We start from the raw sequence: 22525 nt of genomic DNA, 5'->3' as shown, positions 1-22525 counted from the left end.
GCTTACCTGTTACCTGGTGGCACTACCATAGAGAATTCTGCTGCTGACCATTGTGAAGTCATAGCTACCTGCCACTAGGAATCACAATGCCAACCACCTGGCCTTGGGGTGGGTGGGTGGGGGCCGAGGAGTGAGACATGGGGCTCCCCTCCTAATTATACAAGGACAGGCTTGTATGTCTAATTGAGGCCCATTAGGACTTAGAGTGACTCTGGATGCAGCCCACTCAGTTCCAAAGGGTCTTCACAGAGCTCTACCCTTGCTGGTTCCCTGCTTACTCTGTGTTATAAAAACAACAGTCAACATTTATTGGGTGCTTAGTAGGTGCCAGGCACTGTTCTCAGCCTTTTGTGTGGATTATCCCACTGATCTTCACCACCACCTATTGAGATCTGTTTTTACAGATGAGGGAAGTTAAGTCACAGATTCTGTGACCAAGGACATTCCTCTAAAATCAGCGTAAGGTCCATCCACTAAATCTTCTTTTCCCACTCCAGGACTGATCTCTTTCAAAAGGTGACTGCTAGCCCTTTTCTTCTGGAAGAAGCTTTAACATACAGAAGCTCTCTCCCAAAGGTAGCACTCCCCCGAGTGTGCTGTGGGATGATGTAAGTATGTTTTATGTTTTCCAAGGTCTGAGATATTCAGTCAGGATACACCACAGTGACTTCTGTTTCTTTCCCAAATCTCCTTTTTTTTTAAAGGGGAAAAGAGGATGGGGGGGCGGGCGTGCTCTGGACTCCCATTGCTCTGCTGCCTTGACCAGCTAAGTAAACAAGAACATGTATGAATCTCTAAGAATTAGCAGTGCTGTGGATCTAGAAGCGAGTCTAAATTTCTGCACAAGAAAGAAACTTTTCTTTTAAGTCAGTGGTTCTGGCCACTGGCAGTAAAAACACTGCTTGAAAGAGCACAAGCCAAGGCATCTGGGTTATAAAACATAAAATCTCTATAGGTGATTCTAATATGCAGTTCTGGTTGCAAACCACTGACCAAAGGGAAAGTGTAGCAAAGACATAGGACTGCTGAAAGATATACTGTATTTATCTCACCAAACAGAACATGTAATTATAGACTGAAGCATGTGTGGTCTGATGAGTTCATAGCACTCAGGTCTTATACAACAAGGCTGTGTGTGTGTGTGTATATGTGTGTGAGTGTGTGTGTGTGTGAGAGAGAGAGACAGACAGACAGAAAGAGAGATAGACACAAAGACAAAAAGAGAGAATGTGATGTATTTGCTTTGCATTTGCTAGCTATAAGGTCCTGTCCAAGTGACAGCCCTGCCAACCTTTAGGTGACATAGAATTCTCTTGCTGCTTTTATTTTGTAATAAAGTATTAACTTTCATTAACTGAAGTAAGAGACCATGATGTGAATCTGTAGACATTTTCACTGCCTTAAACTTTGGATCTTAATAAAGTCCTTCAAAGTTAGGCAAAAAGTTTTTGGAAACCACCAAAATAATTGGATTGTTTCTCCCCACCACAATGGCTCAACAGTGGCACATTACTTAAGTTCTTTACTTGTTTCAATGTTTAAAAATTAATTTGGCTAGATATATTCATGCTTGCTTTTTCTCAGAACTATTTATTTTTTTAAAGGTTGATTATTTATTTATTTATTTATTTATTTATTTATTTATTTATTTATTCATGAGAGACATAGAGAGAAAGGCAGAGACATAGACAGAGGGAGAAGCAGGCTCCCTGCAGGGAGCCCGATGTGGAACTCAATCCAGGACCCCAGGATCATGCCCTGAGCCAAAGGCAGATGCTCAACTGCTGAGCCACCCAGGGGTCCCCCCTCAGAACTATTTAGATACTCTTCCATGGTCTTCTGGCATTGAAATTTATTGTGGTGAAATCTGAGACTAGTCTGATTTTTTTCTGTTGCTTGCACTGAACTAGAATTTTTTATTTTTTATTTATTTATTTATTTTTTTAAAAATTTTTATTTATTTATGATAGTCACAGAGAGAGAGAGAGAGAGAGGCAGAGACACAGGCAGAGGGAGAAGCAGGCTCCATGCACCGGGAGCCCGACGTGGGATTCGATCCCGGGTCTCCAGGATCACGCCCTGGGCCAAAGGCAGGCGCCAAACCTCTGCGCCACCCAGGGATCCCTAGAATTTTTTATTGGGGCTGAAGATTCTATCTTTTTTTAAAAAGATTATTTATTTATTTATTTATTCATGAGAGATACAGAGAGAGAGAGAGAGAGAGAGAGAGAGGGAGACAGAGACACAGGCAGAGGGAGAAGCAGCCTCCATGCAGGGAGCCTAACATGGGACTTGATCCCGGGTCTCCCGGATCTCCAGGATCCAGCCCTGGGCTGAAAGTGGCACTAAACTGCTGAGCCACCGGGGCTGCCCAGAAGATTCTATCTTTATCCTTTAAATTAAATAATTAAATGAGATTATGTCTTGATACCAATAATTTCTATCAGTTATTCCCTATATATATACTATAAGCATTCAATTGGTACATCCAGTTTTTCTTTCTTAGAGACATTTTTTTTCTGTATTCTATCTCTGATTACTTTTTCCTCCCTAGTCTGGGTTCTTGATTGTAAGGACACCAATTAGCTTTATGTTGGATCTTCTTTGTCTCCTATATTAATCATCCACTCGAATTGCTTTAATTTCTTTTGTCTTTTCCATTCATTGAGCATATCCTATGTCCTCCCTCTATGCCATTAATATAGTACTTAATCTTATTTATGATAGTTGTTGCTTTTTCTAAAATGTCAAAAGACTCAAAATAGTGTTACAATCCTTCACTTGGTTTATTTGTTCTCCCTTTTCATCCCAATCTTTTATTTATGATCTTGTTTCACAATTATGGTTTTATTGACTTTGTATTCTGTGGGTCTATGCACTTGAGTGCCTTGGGCCATGCTTTTCTCCAGACAGATTCCTTGCCTGTTGTTTTGTGTGTGCTACTTTGGTTGTTGGTGTTTTTTTTTTTTTGTCTTTTATCTCCTGTTGGAAGTTATATACAGAATTAATATGCCATTTCCTTGCACCTTGTTCATGCTTATTCTGGATTATTTTCCCCCATCTTCCTTCTTTGAACTACATTTTGAGGGCCGTATTTTTTTTTCTCTTATTTTTTTATGGCCTGCTTGTTTGAGCATGGGAGAAAGGAAGAAGTCAGATGGGGATAATTCTAACCCTTAGTAGGGTACTTGGATGTTTCTCAGTTTCTTGAAATCTTACCAAATGACCTGTATGTACCAAGGCACTCTTCACACAGTGGATTTTGATTTTCCTTTCATCTTGGACTGTGTCTTGGAAGATGGCAGACTTAAATAGCCCTTCTTATTTCCAGTGATAGCTATTACATATAAATTGACAGTTTTCCAAGCACTGTGATAAGCATATTGCATAATTTTTTTTCATTAAATCTTTGTGACAACTCACTTAAGTAGGTACTATTACATTGCAGTTTTGTAGATGGAGTTCAAATGAGATTGATTCAATAGTTTTTCTCCTTTGATGTATTTCTGTTATCTTGTCAGAATCAGATCTATTTAAATCTTTTGTAAATAACCATATTAATATGTTATATTTTAGGGAAAATACAATAAAATAAAATATAAAATATAACAATTCCTTATATTGTACCTAACTTTATAGACTAAACTCTAATGTATTATAAATATACAAATTAATATATAGTATGACAATCTCCTTTTTCCCCTGTTAAGTTTGTTTAGGGGGGTTCTATATTTGTGTTTTCATATTTTTTGGAATAAACTTTAAAATCTTAAATTTGTCAGAAGTCATTTGCTATTTTATTGGAATTACATTAGCCTACAGGATAATTTGAGAATCAACATATTTTTAATACTGAATATTCCAGTCAAGTATACCCTTGCATTTATTCAATTAACCACATATATTATGGAAAATCTTGATATTCTGAAGTATTTTTATATTGGTGGCTCTGGTGAATATATGTTAACCCTTCCACAGAAACACTAATATATATATATTTAAAGATTTTATTTATTTACTCATGAGAGACACAAAGAGAGAGGCAGAGACACAGGCAGAGGGAGAAACAGGCTCCATGCAGGGAACTCAACGTGGGGCTCGATCCCGGGTCTCCAGGATCATGCCCTGGGCTGAAGGTGGCACTAAACTGCTGAGCCACCCGGGCTGCCCTCTATTTTTAAACTTACTATTGTCTCTTATTCTAATAATTATGTGTTTGCTTTTTTTGAATGTTCCATGGTTAGAAAAAATCCTGTTGTTTCTAATAATTCTGTATTATTTTCTGTACATTCTTTTCAATATATACAATTCTTCCCCCTCTTCTTCTTCTTCTCTTCTTCCTCCTCCTCTTCTCCCTCCTCCTCCTCTCTGGTCTGATTGCATTGGCTCATTCTTTAAGAACAATATTAAGTTGGTCCACTCGTTCAGCTCAAGAGTGCCATCAAACTCAGCAGCTTAAAGCAGCCATCACCCAGCCCAGCTTATTTATACTTCAAGGTGCTCTGCAGACTAGCAAGTGTTGATTGCTCTAAACTGGACTAGTCTGGCTTGGCTCCAGGCTGTAGGTTAGATTCAGGTGAGGAACTTGATTTACTCTTGATTTATTTTGTGTTTATGTTCAGAAGTGTGCCTCTCAGCCTTTTAAGTGTAAATACTAATGTTTAAGCCAAGATGAGCCTTCTCTTGTTTGGAACCCAAAGCATCCAGATTGACTTACCACTAAACTTATGTGCTACCCAGACAACCTGCGTAGAGTTCAGCAGCCATTTGCTGTCACTTCAGTGGTTTCTCTCAGGCTCTGTCTGCTAATGTGAAGTAGTACCTACCTTCCTCCTTTCCCTGGAAAGCTGTGCCCTCTAGTCTGATGTTTCTCACACTTCAGCATGCATTCAGATCACCCGGAAGTCTTATTAAAAGTTTCTAAATGCTTAACATCACTCGGCATCAGGGAAATAAAAATCCAAACCACAATGAGATACCACCTCACACTGGTCAGAATGGCTAAAATGAACAAGTCAGGAAACAACAGATGTTGACAAGGATGCAGAGAGAAGGGAACCCTCTTGCCCTGTTGGTGGGAACACAAACTGATACAGCCACTCTGGGAAATAGTATGGAGGTTTCTCAAAAAGTTAAAAATTGAGCTACCTTATGATGCAGCAATTGTACTACTAGGTACTTATCCAAAGGATACAAACATAGTGATTCAAAGGGACACATGCACCTCAATGTTTATAGCAGCAAAGCCCGCAATAGCCAAAATATGGAAAGAGCCCAGACATCTATCAACAGATGAATGGATAAGGAAGATGTGGTATATTTATTGGAATATTTCTCAGCCATCAAAAAAAATGAAATCTTACCATTTGCAACAATATGAATGGAACAAGAGGATATTCTGCTAAGTGAAGTAAGACAGTCAGGGAAAAACAAATACCATATGATTTTATGCAAACATGGAATTTAAGAAACAAAACAGATGAACATAGGGGAAGGGAAGGAAAAATAAAATAAGATGAAAATAGGTAGGCAAACCATAAAACAGACTCTTACCTATATGGGACAATCTGAAGGTTGCTGGAATTTAAATTAAAAAAATTTTAAAAAGAAAACAAATTAAATGCAGTTTCAGATTCAGCAGGTGGGACCTGAGATTTTGCATTTATCGCAAGCTCTCAGATGATCTTGGTCTACAGACCACTTTGAATAGCAAGGCTTTAGACCATGATAAGAAAATAATTTTTACCCAGTTTAAAAAAATGATTATACACTGTTAGTGACAGCGTGGAGGGGACATAAGAGGGTAGGAAGATACTAGGCTAGATTTAGACCCTGTCACTGTGTCTGCTGTCAGTTTAATTTTCACACACTGGAAAGTTGAAAAAATCAACTGTCAGAAGGGATGTGAACATATTATGCATAAACCATCCAGAGGAAAGGTACCACTCATTCTCTTATGATTAATAAGAATGATCACTAGGATTTCCCAGGTAAGTTATTGTCTACAAAACAGCTTCATGAGAAAGTAGCTAGAAAGTGAGGACTAAAAAGAGATATTTGGCATAAAATGCCTATCACTGTGCCTGGTATACACTTAGTAGTGAATGTTAACCATTGTCATTTTTATTAAACTTTTAAAGACTGAGTAAGGATAAAGCTGTGCTTTCCAAATGAGTCTTACAGAGGGGTTTTCACTTTATTCTCTTTATTACTTCTGTTTTGGTGTTGTGTGTTTTGTGTATGTGTTCTCTTAATGATTGAACTCTGTAACAAACAAGGAAAATACATAATGAAAACTATCACTCTGAGAATTGTACTGTTTGCATCAGTATTCTTTAAGCTGCAAGAAACAACACCCCCACACCCCACCCCTGACTACTGAATTTGTTTTAAGTAACAGGGAAAATTTATTATATCACTTAACAAGAAGGCTTGAGATAGGGGTAACCCTGCGATCCATCAATTCAGTGACTGGATGGGTTTTCCATCTCTCCTACTCTTCATTTTTGTTGTGTTGGTTATACCCTCATCATCTCATGATAGCTTCAGTAGTTCCAAGTGTCACATCCAGACACGACAATGTCTAGGAGAGAGAGTCTCCTTTTCTGGGTTTGTCTATTTGAGAGGGAGGAAATATCATTCCCAGAAGACCCTCAAAGACTTCTCTTCTCTCTTATTGGTCATATCTGAATCACATGCCCCTTCTTAAGATAATCCCACTGGCAAATAGAATGGGATCACCAGCCTTGTCTATACAGTCCATTCAGGAATTGTCTCTATGTCATGCAGGAGAAGGATGGAGACCACAACAGAGAATGAGGCACACAAGAAGGAGGGATGAGCTTTCTGGGGGCACAGATAGAGTGAGTAGAACTCTAAATATGAAGGGAGCTGGCCAAATTTTTATGGTGACAAATGTTTTTGAATTTTCCACTTAGGACTGGAGTTCTTTCTTGCTGCAGCCATCTCAAATATTTGTCATTTTCTGTCTAAATTTTTAGTGACTGGGAACTCATTATTTTGCAGATTTTTGGCCTTTTCTTCCCTTTTGGGTCCTTACCCACACTCCCAGTCAGCCATCAAAGGAGCTTTTACAACACGAGTACCAACCCCTTTTAAGGAAGTGTTACTGTTAGCTTCTGATGGTGGCGATGACCTGTCTCATGCTCAAAACCTCAGCTGTGCTCTCCTCTCTATGTGTCTGTGTCTGACCCTTATGATTCAAACCCATATTGAACAACGCTGACCTCACTTTCACGCTGTCCTCCTGATGTTTCATCACCATACTTTTACAATTGTCATGCCAACATGGCACCTGAAAGTAGTTGAAAACGGGCTGCTTTAAAAGACTCATCTCGCTTCCCACTTTGATTCTCACTACTACCAGTAAGCACCCCTCACGCCCCACAACCACCGAATGCCATGGTTTCCAATTCTTTCATGAATAGGAAATCTTCAGGGTCCTGCAGCTCTAGATTTTGAATCCACTAAGCATATGACCCATTTACTCTGAACTCTGAGCAAATCAATTGACCCTCTATAGCAACTAACTCTCAGATATGTACACGTCTAGAGAGATTTAAGTCCTGACCTTCTACTTGCTCCAGAGTAGTTCACCTTTGTTCAGTGGCATTGGAAAATTCACACAACATTTATTTCTTGCTCTAACAGCCTTCTTGGAAGCTTCAGAGTTAGTCAATTATCTATTCCAAGATGGAGGAGGAATAACAATGGTATTAATCTCACTGCTGTGTGATCTAACCTTTCAAAGTAGACATTTTTCAAAAGGGCAGCATTAAGAGCTCAGCGTCCCAGCGAAGGTAGATTTCCCATAATCATGTCCATAATTAAAAAAATAGTCTCAAGGAAATTTTATCATTTCAGGAAACTTCTGCTAAAAGTCTTATATTTTTATGCTTTTGAACCCTTGCTAGCTTTGCTTTTTTTGCATCATTGCCTCTCTATAAAGACTATAGCCCCATGAAGGTCAAGAGAATAAGGGGTGTCTCTGTGATTGGCACACTAACTTTGGCTGACTAAGCTTTATGGAAATGAGGAGAACATTACCAATGTGTGTAGCCTGCATGGCCTCGTTCAGGAGAAACTTGACGACAATCTGTGGTACCAGAAGGGCAGAAGCTCCTCTGTGCATCCCGCTTCCTGCACAGCCATCCATCAGGGGAACTGCGGCTGGTCTCCAGAGGCTTCTCAGGCACAGAAAAGCTACAGGTACCTGTCTTTCCAATGGTTTATTGTTTCAAGCTGCTCAATGGTGCTGTTGTCATGTCTTCTAAACAGAAGCTTCTCACCCCAACTTCCCGATGATGATGAGCAAGAGCCAGGTGACATGGTTTAATGGGGATGGGGGGGCAGGAAAGAGCACACCTCTCCTTCAAACAGACCTTAAATCAGACTCTACGCTCAACCTTTAATATCTATCCAAATTCCCTGGGAAGCTAGCTAAAAATGCAGAATGGAGCTCATTTCTAGATAATTTGATTCAGAAGGTTTGCACAGTTTTGAATCTGCATTTTAAGCAACATACCAGCAGATAAATCTGAGAGGAGTACAAAGAAGAGCCACTTTGAGAAAATCTGCCCTAAGTCATAGATTTGAGGACCAGCATCAGCATTAAGCATCCTGCCTGTTACAGCCTCTCTGTGCAGGTTCTTTGTATACATGAGCATCCATCCCCACCAGCCTTGCAAGTTGGGTGGCCCAGTTTACAGATGAGGGGAGTGAGGCATCCAGAGGTTAGGACATTGGATCAAGAGCTCACTGCCATACGCTGGCCTGCTCCTGGGCATGAGCTGGAGTCTACCTTCTTCCACAGCCCATGCTCTCTGGTCTGGGTGACACCATTCCCCCCAGTTAATGACAGCTCAGGTCCTGAACTAGGCTCTGGACAGACCAAGATGAACGAGATAGTGTTCATTTCAAGGACTCATTCTAGTGAGTTTTGAGGGCTGGTTTCTGTCTCTCTCCTTCCAGATGTGCAAAAGCAGCTTGCTCAGTGACAGGCAGGGCCAGAACTAGGAAATAAAACCGCGTGGAGATTTTTCACCTGTACCATGATGATAGATTTAGTATATCACTTGTGTGGCTTATAAGCTGCCTTGCTAGCTTTGAAGGACCTCCAAAATAGTTTAGTCCATGAGGCATTTAGATAGTGCTCCATTCTTTTCCAAGTAATGAGTCTATTTTTGATGATGCTAAACCTCCGCAATGCATACCTATGCATTGCATTGTGTGCCAAACCAAGTAAGATGGCTGATACACAAGCATTTTGGGAGGATAAAAGCACTATGCAATGAATTGTGGATATGTTTTCAAAGGTCCTGTTGAATGAGTCCACCCAAAGCTGGGCTTTGAATCTCACAAAGACCACTTGCTGAATTATTCACCATAGGCCAGGCACAGCAGACTCCATGTATATTACTTTGTGTGTTTTCACAATAATTCTCAGACTTTTACAGAAAAGAAAACTGAGGCCCGGAAAGAACACACGGCTAGTACATGGTGATGATGAAGGCTGAGCCCAAGACCTGAGCCCTTTTGTTTAAACACTGTACATCTTTCACTCATTCCATTTAATATATTCACTTTTAAGATGGAGGGGCCCTTCGAGATAATGGAGTTCAACTTTTTTTTTTTTTTTTTTAGATCTTATTTATTCATCAGAGACACACAGAGAGGCAGAGACACAGACAGAGGGAGAAGCAGGCTCCCTGCAGGGAGCTGGATGCGGGAGTCCATCCTGGGACTGGAATCACACCCTGAGACACTCAACCGCTGAGCCACCCAGGCGTCCCTGGAGTTCAACTTTATTCCATCATAGAAATCAGCTCTATATTATCCTCTGAATAGTCATTGCCTTCTTCTTGCACACCTTCAGAGGTGCATGCTCTATACCTCACAGGTAACCTTCAGCTTCCTTCTTGCTTGCAGGATCACATGCAACCTTCTCGGACATCCATATTTTTACCCACTTACCTTCCAACTCTCTTCTCACCATTGCTTTAGAGACACACTAGTCCTCTGCTGTCTACTAAGTTGACTACATGCATTCCCAACCTCTGCTATTGGGTAAAACCCTCATGTGGGGCAACCTCTTCCTCTTTTCTGCCTGCCTGAGTCTTCTACTCATTCTCAAGTCCAGTATCAAGAACCTCTCGGTCCTCAGCAAGCTTTCCCAATATCCCAGGGCACCTGTTTCCTACGTTACTCATGTACTTCCTAATGCAAGTTGTTCTCTAATGTTGACCGTTTTGGTGCTGTGGTACCGATAGACCCCATGAAAGGAAGGGCTTTGTCCTATTCATCTTCGTATCCTCAATGCCTTGCTTAAGTCATTTTTCAAGAATGGTCTTCCAGTTGTATTGGTTTAGATAAAAACTATTCTGCCTAGCAGATCCTGTATTTTCTATTTTGCATTTATTTTTCTGTGTTGGTGAAGCACCCAGCACACAGTCAATTCTGTCTAACTAGCTGAATGTTGTTGTTGTTGTCATTGGAGCTATGTGGGAACAGGCTAGGAGGAGAACTGAATCGACTTACTGGGGCTAAGAAAATATTTATGATAGCATCATTTGTAACAGTAAAAAACTGGAAACAATTTAAAAGTCCGTGTATATAAAGTTAAGGAACATACAAAGCAAGATTATGTGTTATTTATTGGAAAATGCATATTCAATACAATTATACAGCAGTATGTACCACACTAGGGATGAGGGAGAAGGTATTCATTTTTTGGAGGCTGCTCTAATAAAGTGCCACACTGAGTGGTTTGAACAACAGAAATTTATTGACTCACGGTTCTGGAAATTAGAAATCTAATATCAAGGTGTTAGCAGGTTTGACTTCTCCTAAGGCCTCTTTCTGTGGCTTGCAGATGGCCACCTCCTTCCCGTGTGGTCCCATGGTCTCCTGTGTGCAGACATCCTTGGTGTCCAAATCTTTCTTATAAGGACACCTGTTAGATTGGATTAGGGCTTACTCCAATGTCCTCTGTTTACCTTAATCACCGTTTTAAAGGCTCTATCTCCAAATGTAGTCACATTTATGAGGTACTGGGGGTTAGATTTGCAACCTATGAATTTTGGCAAGGGGTAGGGGACACAATTCAGCCCCTAATAGCAGAATTGGCTCCTTCTGAGGGCTGTGGGGGGAGAATCTGTCCCACGCAGCTCTCCTAGCTTTTGGTAGTCTCAGGTGTTCCTTGACTTATGGACAGTGTTCTCCTGTGTCTTCACACTGTCTTCCCTCCATATGTGTCTCCTGTATGTTGATGTCTAAATTTCCATTCTTTTTTTTTTTTTTTTGATTTGTAAAAGGTATTAATTCTTCCCTTCTGTTTTGAAATTATTTCTAACAGTTTCTAAAGACATGGTCACGGCTGCCTGAAGCATGTCTTCTTCACTCATAACATCTCCTGGATCACTGCCCAGTGCCTCTGAACTTGTGGTGGGCCTCTCACACGGATGTGAGAGCTGTCCTAGTGGATCCTGTTGCTGCTGCTGCTGCTGTTGCTGCTGCTGCCACTTTTCAAAATAGGCTTCTCTTCTCTTCTGTAGCTCTTCTGAAGTAATGTGGAGTATCTTGAGATATACTTCTGGAACTCCCTTGCATACTGAGCTGAATAGCCCTGCGGAGATCTGTTTCTTCATCTTCATGTCAATTTCTTGGCGACTTAGTGCCAGAGCCCTCTGCAAATCTTCCTCATCTTCATTTAACATGCCTGACCCATCGTTTGCTTCTAAGACTCGTTCCAGATCTGTTTTCTGGACTCTCTGTTCTTTTAGTTGTGCTAATTCTTCTCCAATAAGTTTTGGTCTCTGCATCTGTTGGACCCTGATCATCTGTAGAAGTTGGTCAGCTTCACAATCTGGCAGATCACCCTTAACAACAAATACAGAATAACCTTCCTGTTGTAATTGAGATAGGAAAAGTGCAAGGTATGTGTCTGATATTAATTCTGGACCCGTCAAAGAGAATTCAAGTTGAACCACTGTTTCCCTAATGTTCTAACTGTAAACTAGTGTTCTTTGTAATTGCATATAAATGATCTTTCATTTATGGGATCGATCCTGAACCTCTGATACTCTGGACTGTTGAAGAGAATTAGTTCTAAACCCCAAACTTTCAAGGCATTGCTTATAACTTGAATAGAGAAAAAACCACTGTCATCGATATTTCCAGAAGGCTGCTGTAAAAATGTGCGATAGTCTTCACTAGTGACTCCTCCTTCTGCCATTCTCATCCTCTCTTCTTCATCTAGCTGATGTGCAATTGATAATTCCACAGGGCTAAAATATTCTCCTTGCAATAGATTATTCAAGCAATGTTGAGCACAAAGTGAGCCTTCTTGTTTCTCGTGGAAGATGGACTCCATGTTTATTTGTCTCCCAAATTTCCATTCTTTTATAGGGACACACATCACACTAGATTAAGGCCCAACCTTATTTTAATTTGATCATCTCAGCAAAGATCCTATCTCCAAATAACAATCACGTCTTGCAGGATTCAGGGTGAGGACTCCAATATAGGCTTTTTTGTTTTGTTTTGTTTACTTTTCTTTTGTTTTGAGGAGGATGGAGTGGGGATGGACACAATTCAACCCATAACAGAATATGGAGGTTGAAGAAGGTCCATAAGGGACTTTGTGTCATGCATATGTCATGTTTCAGTTCTTAGGTGAGGCTGTGTTCATAGACATTTTGTAACTAGAACAATGACAACAAAAGCATTGAACAAGACTACTATTCATCTTCATGGGAGCTGGAGCCTTAGCGTGGAGTGGACATTTCCTGGCATGTATGTTTGTATCCCCCACCACCACTACCCCCAGTAAATTCTAGCATACTGCCCAGTGCTAGTGAGGCAGTCATTGTATCTTGGACCAATTTGTTCACTGTTGACACCTTCACATCTTCAGGCATTTCTTACAAGTTCTGAGCCTAAATCTCCCCATTTACCCTCCATGCATAAGTGCTAGGGATGATTTCTATCTGTGGCCACATAGAATACTTCTGTTGTCATTTCCACCTGGAATGTCTAAAAGTGTTGTAGAGCACACCCTCTCTCCTACCTATCCTCCTACCCACTGCCCCCCAACCCATTGCTAATTCCTTTAACTCCTCCTTATACAATCCGACTTTTGTGATTTAGGCTGCTCTTGACATTGAACTAAATAGGCATTGCCTCATCCCCATAGAGCTTGCATTTTAAGCAGGTCATTACATAAGCAATAATTTGATATCAATGGTGATAAAGGGCTAGAAAGTAAGGAGTAGTGCAAGTTCTCCACAAAGAGATCATGGGTGGGGCCACACTGGGAGAAACTAGGAAATCCCCTCCTTGGAGAAGTGTTGAGCAGGGGTAAGAACTTATTGGCTAAAGAGGAATGTCCAGCATGAAAAGGAGGTAGCATGTGCAGTTTGATGTAAGGCCTTTGCTGTGGTTAGTTAGGGACCTCTAGGTCACATTAAAGACTGTCAACTTTAATCTAAAGGGAAAGGGGAAAGTGTGGAAAGGTTTTAAGTAGGGAAGCACCATGACCAGATTTGCATGTTAGAAAGACCATCTCAGGGGCTCCTTTGTGGCTCAGTGGGTTAAGCCTCTGACTCTTGATTTTGACTCAAGTCTTGACCTCAGGGTGGTGAATTCGAGCCCACCATTCAAATTCCACCACTCGAATTCCACCACTTTTAAGTAGGTGGACTTTACACCTACTTAAAAAAAAAAAAAAAAAAAAGACCACCTTCTGTGAAGAGGCGGGGTGAGAGATTGTATGAGTAACAATGAAGTGAGTTGTCTGTTAGACTATTCCCAAGTGCAGGCTGGAGGGTGGAAATAAAAGCAGCTCTGAGCATGGTGGGCACGGTGACATGTTCAGAAGTGGATGGATTTGAAATATGTTTTAGGATATAAAAAAGAACATGATAATTTATTAGAAATAGAGGGTGAGGACAATACCACCCTTAGCCCCTACCTCTTAGCCCAAGGGGCCCTTACCTTGGACTAGGGATTGGAAAACTCCAGTCCATGGGTCAGGTATGATCTCTATCTTATTTCTCTTTTTAAATAAAGTTTTATTGAAATACAGTTACACTTATTAATCTATGTATTGTCTGTGGCTACCATGGTGCTACAGTGAAGAATTGAGTAGTTTGTGACAAAGGCTATCTGGCTCATGAAGCCTAAAATATTTACTATCTGGCCCCTTACAGAAAATTTTTTTTTTTTTGCCAGGCCATGCTTCCAAAGACCCCACATATCCAAACTGGCACAAAAAATGAATTTTTAGTAAACAAGTGAGTCCCTCTCAACCCAGGCAAATTGCTTGGCTCTAACTCTAGGCATCTACTGTTAAGACCAAGGATGTTCCCAGGGAGATGCTTCTTTCCATCCCTTCTTCTCAAGTCCTGTAAATGGATGTGTCTAAATGCTTTGGAATTTTTGGCTTTTGTTGTTGCCAACACTTTCCAGTGCAGGGAGGATTTGAGCAAAAGGAATGCTGATATGGAATAAAAGACTAATTAACTTGTCAAAAATCATTGTCTAATCTATAGCATGAATGAAATGAATTATCTGTCACAAAGAGTAGTTTCATAGTAGAACTCAGAGCATCCGTGTGTTTGTTTTGCATTGTTTTGCAATACTCCTGCATCAGTGCAGTCTTTGTGGTCATGGCACATGGTAGATGAAGAATATTTTGCTATATTAAACTATTCATGTTATTCTGGTCTAGAGGAAACATGAATGAAGTAGGATACTGATTCTTTACAGAAATGTCAAAATTATACATATGCATATGAACTCCATTTCTACTCTAATTCTGGGCGATCATGACTTTGTTAAATTAACATTTGTTAAGTAGAGCACAGGGTGAGCTGGATGGTGAGCTGAGGTTCAACAAAAGACTATGAGAGAAATTGAAATAGAGAAGTTTATCACTTACAGGTCCTGGAGGAAATACCCATATGCCTTGAGGGGCCACATGGGGAGGACAAGGCAGGTATAGACAGAGAGGCAAGACCTGGGGCACCATCCCTTTATTAGGGTCTGGGTGTAGAGTGCTTTGGGATTCCCAGGCTAAATACAGATTTGTCAATTCAAATCAAAGAGATTAGGGTTTTGGTAAATTCCATGGGGATCTTATCTAAGCGGTGCACAAGAAGAAGGCCCTGGGAGATGGAGGAGACTGCTGATCACCAGGGTTTTGTGGGGAGTCATATTTGGAGCTTACATTTACTTAAGACTCTGTGGGCTATTATCTAGAGCACATGGTTGTACAAGGGGCTAATGGCAGTTTAAGGTCCCTGCAGGGCATGTGGCTACACAAATGCATGTGGAGACAGCAATACTGTGGAGTAGCTTAGCTGAACTCTTGACATGGGTCCTGAAAATATTAGGGTGGAGGAAGGCAAGGGAAGGGTCAAGGGTATCTCTTGGGTTGCTGGTATGATCATGAAGGTGGCAGAGGTGACAGCTGGTTTGGAATATGTTACTTTTGAAGAATGTTTGAGAATCCAGGTAGAAGATATAGAGTAAATGTTTAGATCCATGCTACTCAGAAGGGAATAAGGATGCGTTGAAGACAGAGTTGTCAGTCATTGGTAACTGAGCTCATGGAAGTGGTGGCAGTCTATTGGGAAGAGGAATCTGGAAGAAAAAAAGAGCTTGTATCCTTGGCATACAGTGCCTATTAACAGCTGGGTGGGGAGTACAAACCAGCTATGAAAGATGTAGAGAAGGAGAGGTCTAGGAGGTTAAAGAAAGGCTTAGAGACTGAAGAATTAGAGAATTAAAAGCTCAAGAAAAAGTTTCTTCAGAGGGAGGCTTTGGTTAATTGTGTCACATAAGCTGAGGGCTAGATTTCGCTCCTGGAAGCCATTTGTGACCTAAGAGTCATTTCCATGATGCTTAGGGGGGAAGGATGTAGAAGTTTTTGGGAATGCTATGAGGAATGCAGGAGACATGAGGCATGGAAACAAAGAATGTAAACAGGGAGTTCAGGGGGAAGAGGGAATAAAGTGGTAGCTGGAGGAGGATGTAGGACCAGATTTTTTAAATTTTTTTTTTTTTTTTTTTTAAGGATAAGAGAGCCTTGGAGATGTCTAAGGGTTGTTGGAAAGTCTCCACCTTGGAGAGAGAGGATGATGATAAAGGAGAGACAAGAAATTACAGATGCATTCCGAGCTCATTGGCCTCACTGAGTATTGCAGCCTCACCCCTCAAAGTCTCTGTTGAGTCTTTGGCACTTAGGAAAGAGTGCAACCATTTTGCTGGGAGAGATGACAGCCGTGAAACCCTGAAAAACCTCACACTCACTTACCCAACTATCTGCATAGCATTTGGTCTTTGACTCCGTTGCATTCGGAAGAGGCTTTTGTTATTTATCCTTTCAGAAAATGAGTTGCATTTAAAGTAGATCTCATTTGAGATCCAGAGCCTGTAAGGCTATCAGCCTACTAGATAGAAATAGCTTGTTGCTCTCTTGGTTGATTGCAGTCGTAACAGCAGGATTTCACGTTTCACAAATGATTACATCCTGCATGGATATCTGACATATTCTTCATCACTGTTTTACTCGATTAAAAATGTTGCATTCTACGAAGAAATAGCATTTAGGACGCACAGGTCTCTGAGTGGCAGAGTTTTCAGAAAAGCTGTCATTGCAAAATGAAATTTAGAATCTTAGAGATGGCACCAAGCTGGGAAATTTACATACTATCAGGAAGCAGGACTGGCTGTCTGGAATAATTGAAAACTCTAGTAATAACATGAGTTGTCCTAGGGAGTAACGTTAGGAAATGTAATAAACATTTTTCAAATCTGAGAGCTTTTGTTTTCCATCTATTTACTATACAAAGATGCTGTTGACCTCACAACTAAATATTTTTTCTTGATGTGCTTTACTCCCCCAAATGCTGATCACTATTATTACTGATGCCTTTTAGAGCAATTGTGCTAAGTGTTTCATATACATTTCCTCATCTTACCTTCATTATGATCTTGAGAGGTTACATTGTTTTCACTCAGTGGAGGAGAAAACTGAGGCTTGGAAAAGTGCATTGCTTCCCTAAGTGTCACAGGCATCAGATGTAAATGGCACAGTTTGGATATAAAGTCAGCCAGGATGACTGGAGCCCTTATGTTTAACTTCTTCATTTCTCCATATAGAGGTGAAGGGATTTTAGCTTCTGCTCTGAGAGCTTCAAATCTGACTGGAAGCATATCATATGTGTCCACATAACTTTTCCATAAGGCAAGAGTTAGTAAGTATAATAAGGGGTGATTTGGAATTTAGGAGAGTGAGAAGTGGCTGGGGAGTGGGGCACGTTCTCAAGGCTGGTTCATCATCAATCCTCTGAACTAGAATTGGTGGAATTGTGATTGACACGTGGGAGTGAAAGATTGTTAAGTTGGAAGGAATGGTAAGGGCAAAGGCAAGGTCAGGATAGAGGCACTGTCTGGAGAGCAAGGGGGCAGCCCTTTTACTGATGTTTGAATGTGGAATAACACTGAAAAGACCTGTCCAGGTCAGAGTGTGGAGGTATACAGATGGCAGGATGATTATATTCTCTCCCTACATTCTGGAAATGAAGGCTGGAGCTGAGTTGGATAAAGACTTGACTGTCATGGGAAAGTCAATTCAGCTTCTACCATCCAAAGGAAAGAGAGTAAACTCAGTTGTTATAACTAGGAAATAACAATACTAAAAAAAAGTTTGATCTTTCTCCTTTCATCATGCAGTCAGTGACAAGTCCTCATCTTTCCCTGGGATAGGGACTTTCAACCTTGGCTATATATTAGAATCTTCTGGGGGAAATGTTAAACTATTAAACTTGAGTGGCACCCTAGAGTAATAGAATCTCTTGGGGATGGATAACAAGCATTGGCATATTTTAAAGCTTCCCAGGTGACTCTACTATGTAGTTGAGACTGAGTACTACTATGTTAGCAGGTCCCTCACTTGTTAAGCGAAGGAATTATTTAACTTCTAGAACAGGCAAGGCTGGTAACTACAGTGCTAGTTGTGCTGGTAATAGAAAATGAAACATCAGGAAGGAGACCTGATTTGAGAAAAGATGAGGAGAAACATCTGTTGTTAAATATATTGAAATTAGAAAGTCCAGGTGGAGATTGGGTGTTCCTCTAAGGTGGGCTCTCCCTGGCACTGTGGTGTCATCTGTAAGTACTGTTCCCTGAAAATAGTAGCTGCAGAATAAACATTGGAATCAGGAAGTCCAGCAGGCATTTGGAGCTAGGGTTTTACATGCTTATGAGGTAAGTCAATGTTCTTAAGACTCAGATGTTTGAGCTGCATGTGCATTGGCAATAGTGTAAGTCATCTGGATAGAAAAGAAAAGCTGATGGCGCAACATGGTGGCATGCCAGTATGAAGGAAAAAGAACTAGGAGAGAGAGAGTTACAGATGGAGAATAAAAAATAATGCAAAGATGAAAAGACAGAAAAGGAGTCCATGCAGTCAACTGTATGAAATATTATAGGAAGTTTTTAAAAAAAGAAGTTGAAGGAGAAAAAAATTCAAATCCAATCCCATTGGTGCATATGGGATAGACAGAAGTATTATTTTTAAAATCATACAAAGAGTATTGTTCACTGTAGAAAAAGTAAAAATTATAATAACTAAAATAAATAAAACCAATCACTCATAATCCCACCACTCAAAGATAAACACTATTTCTTTTTTTTTTTTTTTTTTTTATTTGTGATAGTCACAGAGAGAGAGAATGAGGCAGAGACACAGGCAGAGGGAGAAGCAGGCTCCATGCACCGGGAGCCCGACGTGGGATTCGATCCCGGGTCTCCAGGATCGCGCCCTGGGCCAAAGGCAGGCGCCAAACCGCTGCGCCACCCAGGGATCTCGATAAACACTATTTCTTTTCCAAACATATATCTGGGTTTTTTTGTCAACACAAATAGAACATTATTTACATAGTCATATAGAATCTGTTGTTTTCATAACACAGTACGCCATGAATATCTTTCCATGTCAATGACTATACACATTGAAAATGGCTGCAAGTTATTTTGGTTATAACAGAGCTACCATAATTTACTTAATCACTTTCTTATTAGCAGTTTTTAATTTTTTGACATTTTCAGCTTTTTATTGATATGCACGTGTACATGTGTTTGATTATTTCTTAGGTTAAGTTTCTAGGTGTAGAATTTTTACTAGAAAATTACACAACTGGTTACTTCTTCATATGCTCAACAATACTGTAAATATGCCTTCTGTATCTATTGATTTATCAAGTAAAACAGTGGTAGTCCAATGGTGCATTTATGTGCTTTGCTTTGATTCCTAATTATGTTCAGTCTTTCCATATGTATATAGGACATATGTATTGCCTCTTTTTTTTTAATTTTTATTTATTTATGATAGTCACACACACACAGAGAGAGAGAGAGGCAGAGACACAGGCAGAGGGAGAAGCAGGCTCCATGCACCAGGAGCCCGATGTGGGATTCGATCCCGAGTCTCCAGGATCGCACCCTGGGCCAAAGGCAGGCGCCAAACCGCTGCGCCACCCAGGGATCCCCTGTATTGCCTCTTTAATTGAATTCTTTTCATTTCCTCCACAGTATTCCTATTAGTATATTTTGGTCTTCTAGGAATACTGTCCATCTGTTGCCCAGAACACCTTTTCCTTCTCATGTACAGAGCAGAGGGATGCTTGGCTATTTCCTCATCCCAGTTCACCCTGCCTGTTTTGCAGGGCTGAAATTATGTTATCTCTTGTTTTCTATTCCTTTGGATATTGCAGAAGGAACCTGGGATGGAAAAATGTCTCTGGGTGGGTTGCTAAGAGAGAAAGAAAGGTGCTAAGAGAGAAAGAGTGATGTGAAGGATGATATAATGCCTCAGCCCCTGCAAAGGGAGAGGGCAGAAGCAGGCCTAAACAGAGGAAGAAGGTAAACCCATGAGGCTGTCCAACAAAACCTTGACAGTGCTTCACGGAGCTCTGAAGGGAATGTTGCCTGACACACCTGGCCCTGATGCCCTCACCTCATTCAGTCAGTGGATAAGTATGTCTCCTGATGAAGCAAATAAAAAGACAAGATGCTTAATTAAGCTTGAATTATAGATGAAGAATTAATACTTTTAAAATATGAGTATGTCCCCCAGGCACCTATCTGGCTCAATCAGAAGAAAGTGTAATGCTTGATCGTGAGGTCATGAGTTCAAGCCCCACATTGGATGTAGAGATTTTTAAAAATAAATAAAAACTTCCAAAAAATATGAGTGTGTCTTCAGTGTTGCATGAGACATATTTATGCTTAAAAAAACAATTGTTTTCCTGGAAGTCAAATTTAACTGGGTGTTTTGTATTTTATGTGGCAACCCTAGATGTGGGCACTAACGAAGGAGGAATATTAGATGAGGTGGCTCTGCTGAGACAGCTCTGAAGGAGCTGGTAATCGTAGGTGATCATACATCTTGTATTTGAAGCAAACATTTCTGGATGAGGGGTCTGGGTGGTGTGTTTCCATATCCAACAGAGTTAAACCTAGGACTCTCCAATCCTGAGCTTGAACTGGAAGTCCTCGGAGAACAGCTCCAATTAATTGTTAGAAGAGAAACAAAGATTGGGGAAAAAAAAATCAAGGAAATCATAAGTGATGGAACAGAGGAAGCAGATAATGTGGGAAAGTGGGACAGGGGTTCCAGGCAGCGATTTTGATGATCAACAGTTTGGCTGGAGTGTTTTAGGTCCTGTCTGTCTCAAGGATGAGCACTGACCATTACGAGTGGCAGAGTCCATTTTTTATCCGCAGGAAGCCTGCGAGAGCCTCCAGTCATCTGGGTGTGCTTGTTGAATTTTTATGGCTGTCTAATGACTCTTGAATGAGAGCTAACAGGCTTGGGCTCCTATTCCTTTATTCCCTTAAGAATGGATGAGGTTTCAGCTGTTCCAGAAAAGAGGACAGTGGGAGGCTCACACTGCATGTGGGCTGTTGGCTAACGGTGCTCATTTCCCGCAACAATGAAACGGCGTGAAAAGGAGTCTTCAAGAGGTCCCTGGGCTGCCTGGAGACTCCCTGTGTCGTAACACAGGACTAGTTTTGGCATTCATGAATACTAAATGAGAGCAAAGAGGTAATTTAACTTAATGAACTGAGAAAGCTTTGCAAGACTTCGTGAGTACTTCCCAGCCTATGCGTTACCTTAAGTGCCTACTAAAAGTAGAAGAGATGTGATGCTTTCTCTCCTCTCTCTCTGTCTTTTTATTTTTAACTCATTACTAATTCTATCTCTGTTTCCATATAAGGGTCTTAATATAGATCTTGCCCTAATACTGCCAGACTAATCTTCCTTAATTGCAACTTTTATTGCATTATTTTCCTGCTTAAAAACCTTCAATGGCTCCCTATTTCCTACTATAAAGTCGTCTTGATTTAAAAATTGCCATAATCTCTCTGGTTTTGCCTCACACGCCAACTGTATTCCTTTCTAAGCCCTAAAACATAACCAGTTGCCTTGACAAGCTTGCCCTAAATTAGGTATTTTAACAATGAACCATGGGAAACCTTCACAGGGCACATACATTTAGGTATTATTTTGTCATATTTTCACAAGGGACAACTTGAGATAACTCAGTCGTATATTTTTTTCTCAGTGATCTAACTGCAGCTGTATTTTCATGATCCTGAAAACCTCCTCCTACTTTCTCAGAGCTTTTGGTTATCTACCTCCCTGCCTATCAGCTGGAATCTTCCTCAATCAATGGGGCTTTGATTATGGATATCTAGTAAAGCCTCTGTTTTCCATAGGAGATCTGATCATCCTTTGCAGAAATGAAACAGCTTGTGTTTTGTCAACATCAATTCCCAGTTTAGATTAGAATCATTAGTGGCAGAGCAAGTGCTATTTGGCTAAGCAGTGATAATTAAAGCAGCAAACAGGGACCTGCATAAATCTGTCCGTGTTTTACATGGATAATGGAATGAAAACCCGTCACAAGGACTTTTGAAATAGATGGTAATTGGAGCTCAGTGGTACATCCCCACCCCCACACTCTGAAACCCAAGGTAAAATACCAAGGGGACATAAAAATGCCTCATCATCACTGGAAATGACAATAGAGTTCCAGCAACATTAAAGTATTTCTGAGACAGTACGGAGGAAGTGACAAAAGATACACAGTCTCAATTCCCCTTGTATACAAATGGCAGATGTTAGCAGTGGTGAGTAAAGAATGGTTTACCAGCACTCCAGAAAAATAAAACCGCGACTTGCTATATTCCTGCCATGGCCAGTTTCAGGTCACCATAGCAGACCTGGGGAGAAATGCACAGATTTGGTTCGTGCAAGGCTGCCCAAGCAGCTCCATCATCCCACTGAAGATGTGGGAAATTAGTCCAAGTGGTGACTCAGAATAAACCTCTGAACTGGATCTGGGGGTGTGAGGGTCTGCAGTGGGGACAAGAGGCCAAAAGAGATAAACATCAACTCCTCAGACCCCTTTAACTGCCAGTCCACAGCTTCCAG

The 22525-nt window shown here is 40.7% G+C and overlaps 1 protein-coding gene and 1 long non-coding RNA gene across 2 annotated transcripts; one reads left to right on the top strand and one right to left on the bottom strand.

Moving 5' to 3' along the window:
• The first annotated feature begins 122 nt into the window (after positions 1-122).
• Positions 123-11290, top strand: LOC119875319. The gene is made up of 3 exons (XR_005359562.1): positions 123-608; positions 7935-8229; positions 9664-11290. It is a non-coding gene; the product is annotated as an uncharacterized LOC119875319 (long non-coding RNA).
• Positions 11291-11345: 55 nt separating this feature from the next.
• On the bottom strand, positions 11346-12391 carry LOC100687064 (ataxin-3; the record flags this gene model as incomplete). The annotated part of the gene is given in 4 exon segments (XM_038536943.1): positions 11346-11586; positions 11588-11672; positions 11675-11989; positions 11992-12391. Coding segments are annotated over 4 exon segments (1041 nt in total), but the record flags the coding sequence as incomplete, so codon positions are not given.
• Between the last annotated feature and the right edge of the window lie 10134 nt (positions 12392-22525).

This window comes from Canis lupus, chromosome 5 (assembly GCF_011100685.1).
Source record: "Canis lupus familiaris isolate Mischka breed German Shepherd chromosome 5, alternate assembly UU_Cfam_GSD_1.0, whole genome shotgun sequence".
In the NCBI taxonomy this organism is placed as follows: domain Eukaryota; kingdom Metazoa; phylum Chordata; class Mammalia; order Carnivora; family Canidae; genus Canis; species Canis lupus.
Note: the sequence above shows the minus strand (reverse complement) of the source record. Positions and strands in the feature narration are given on the sequence as shown.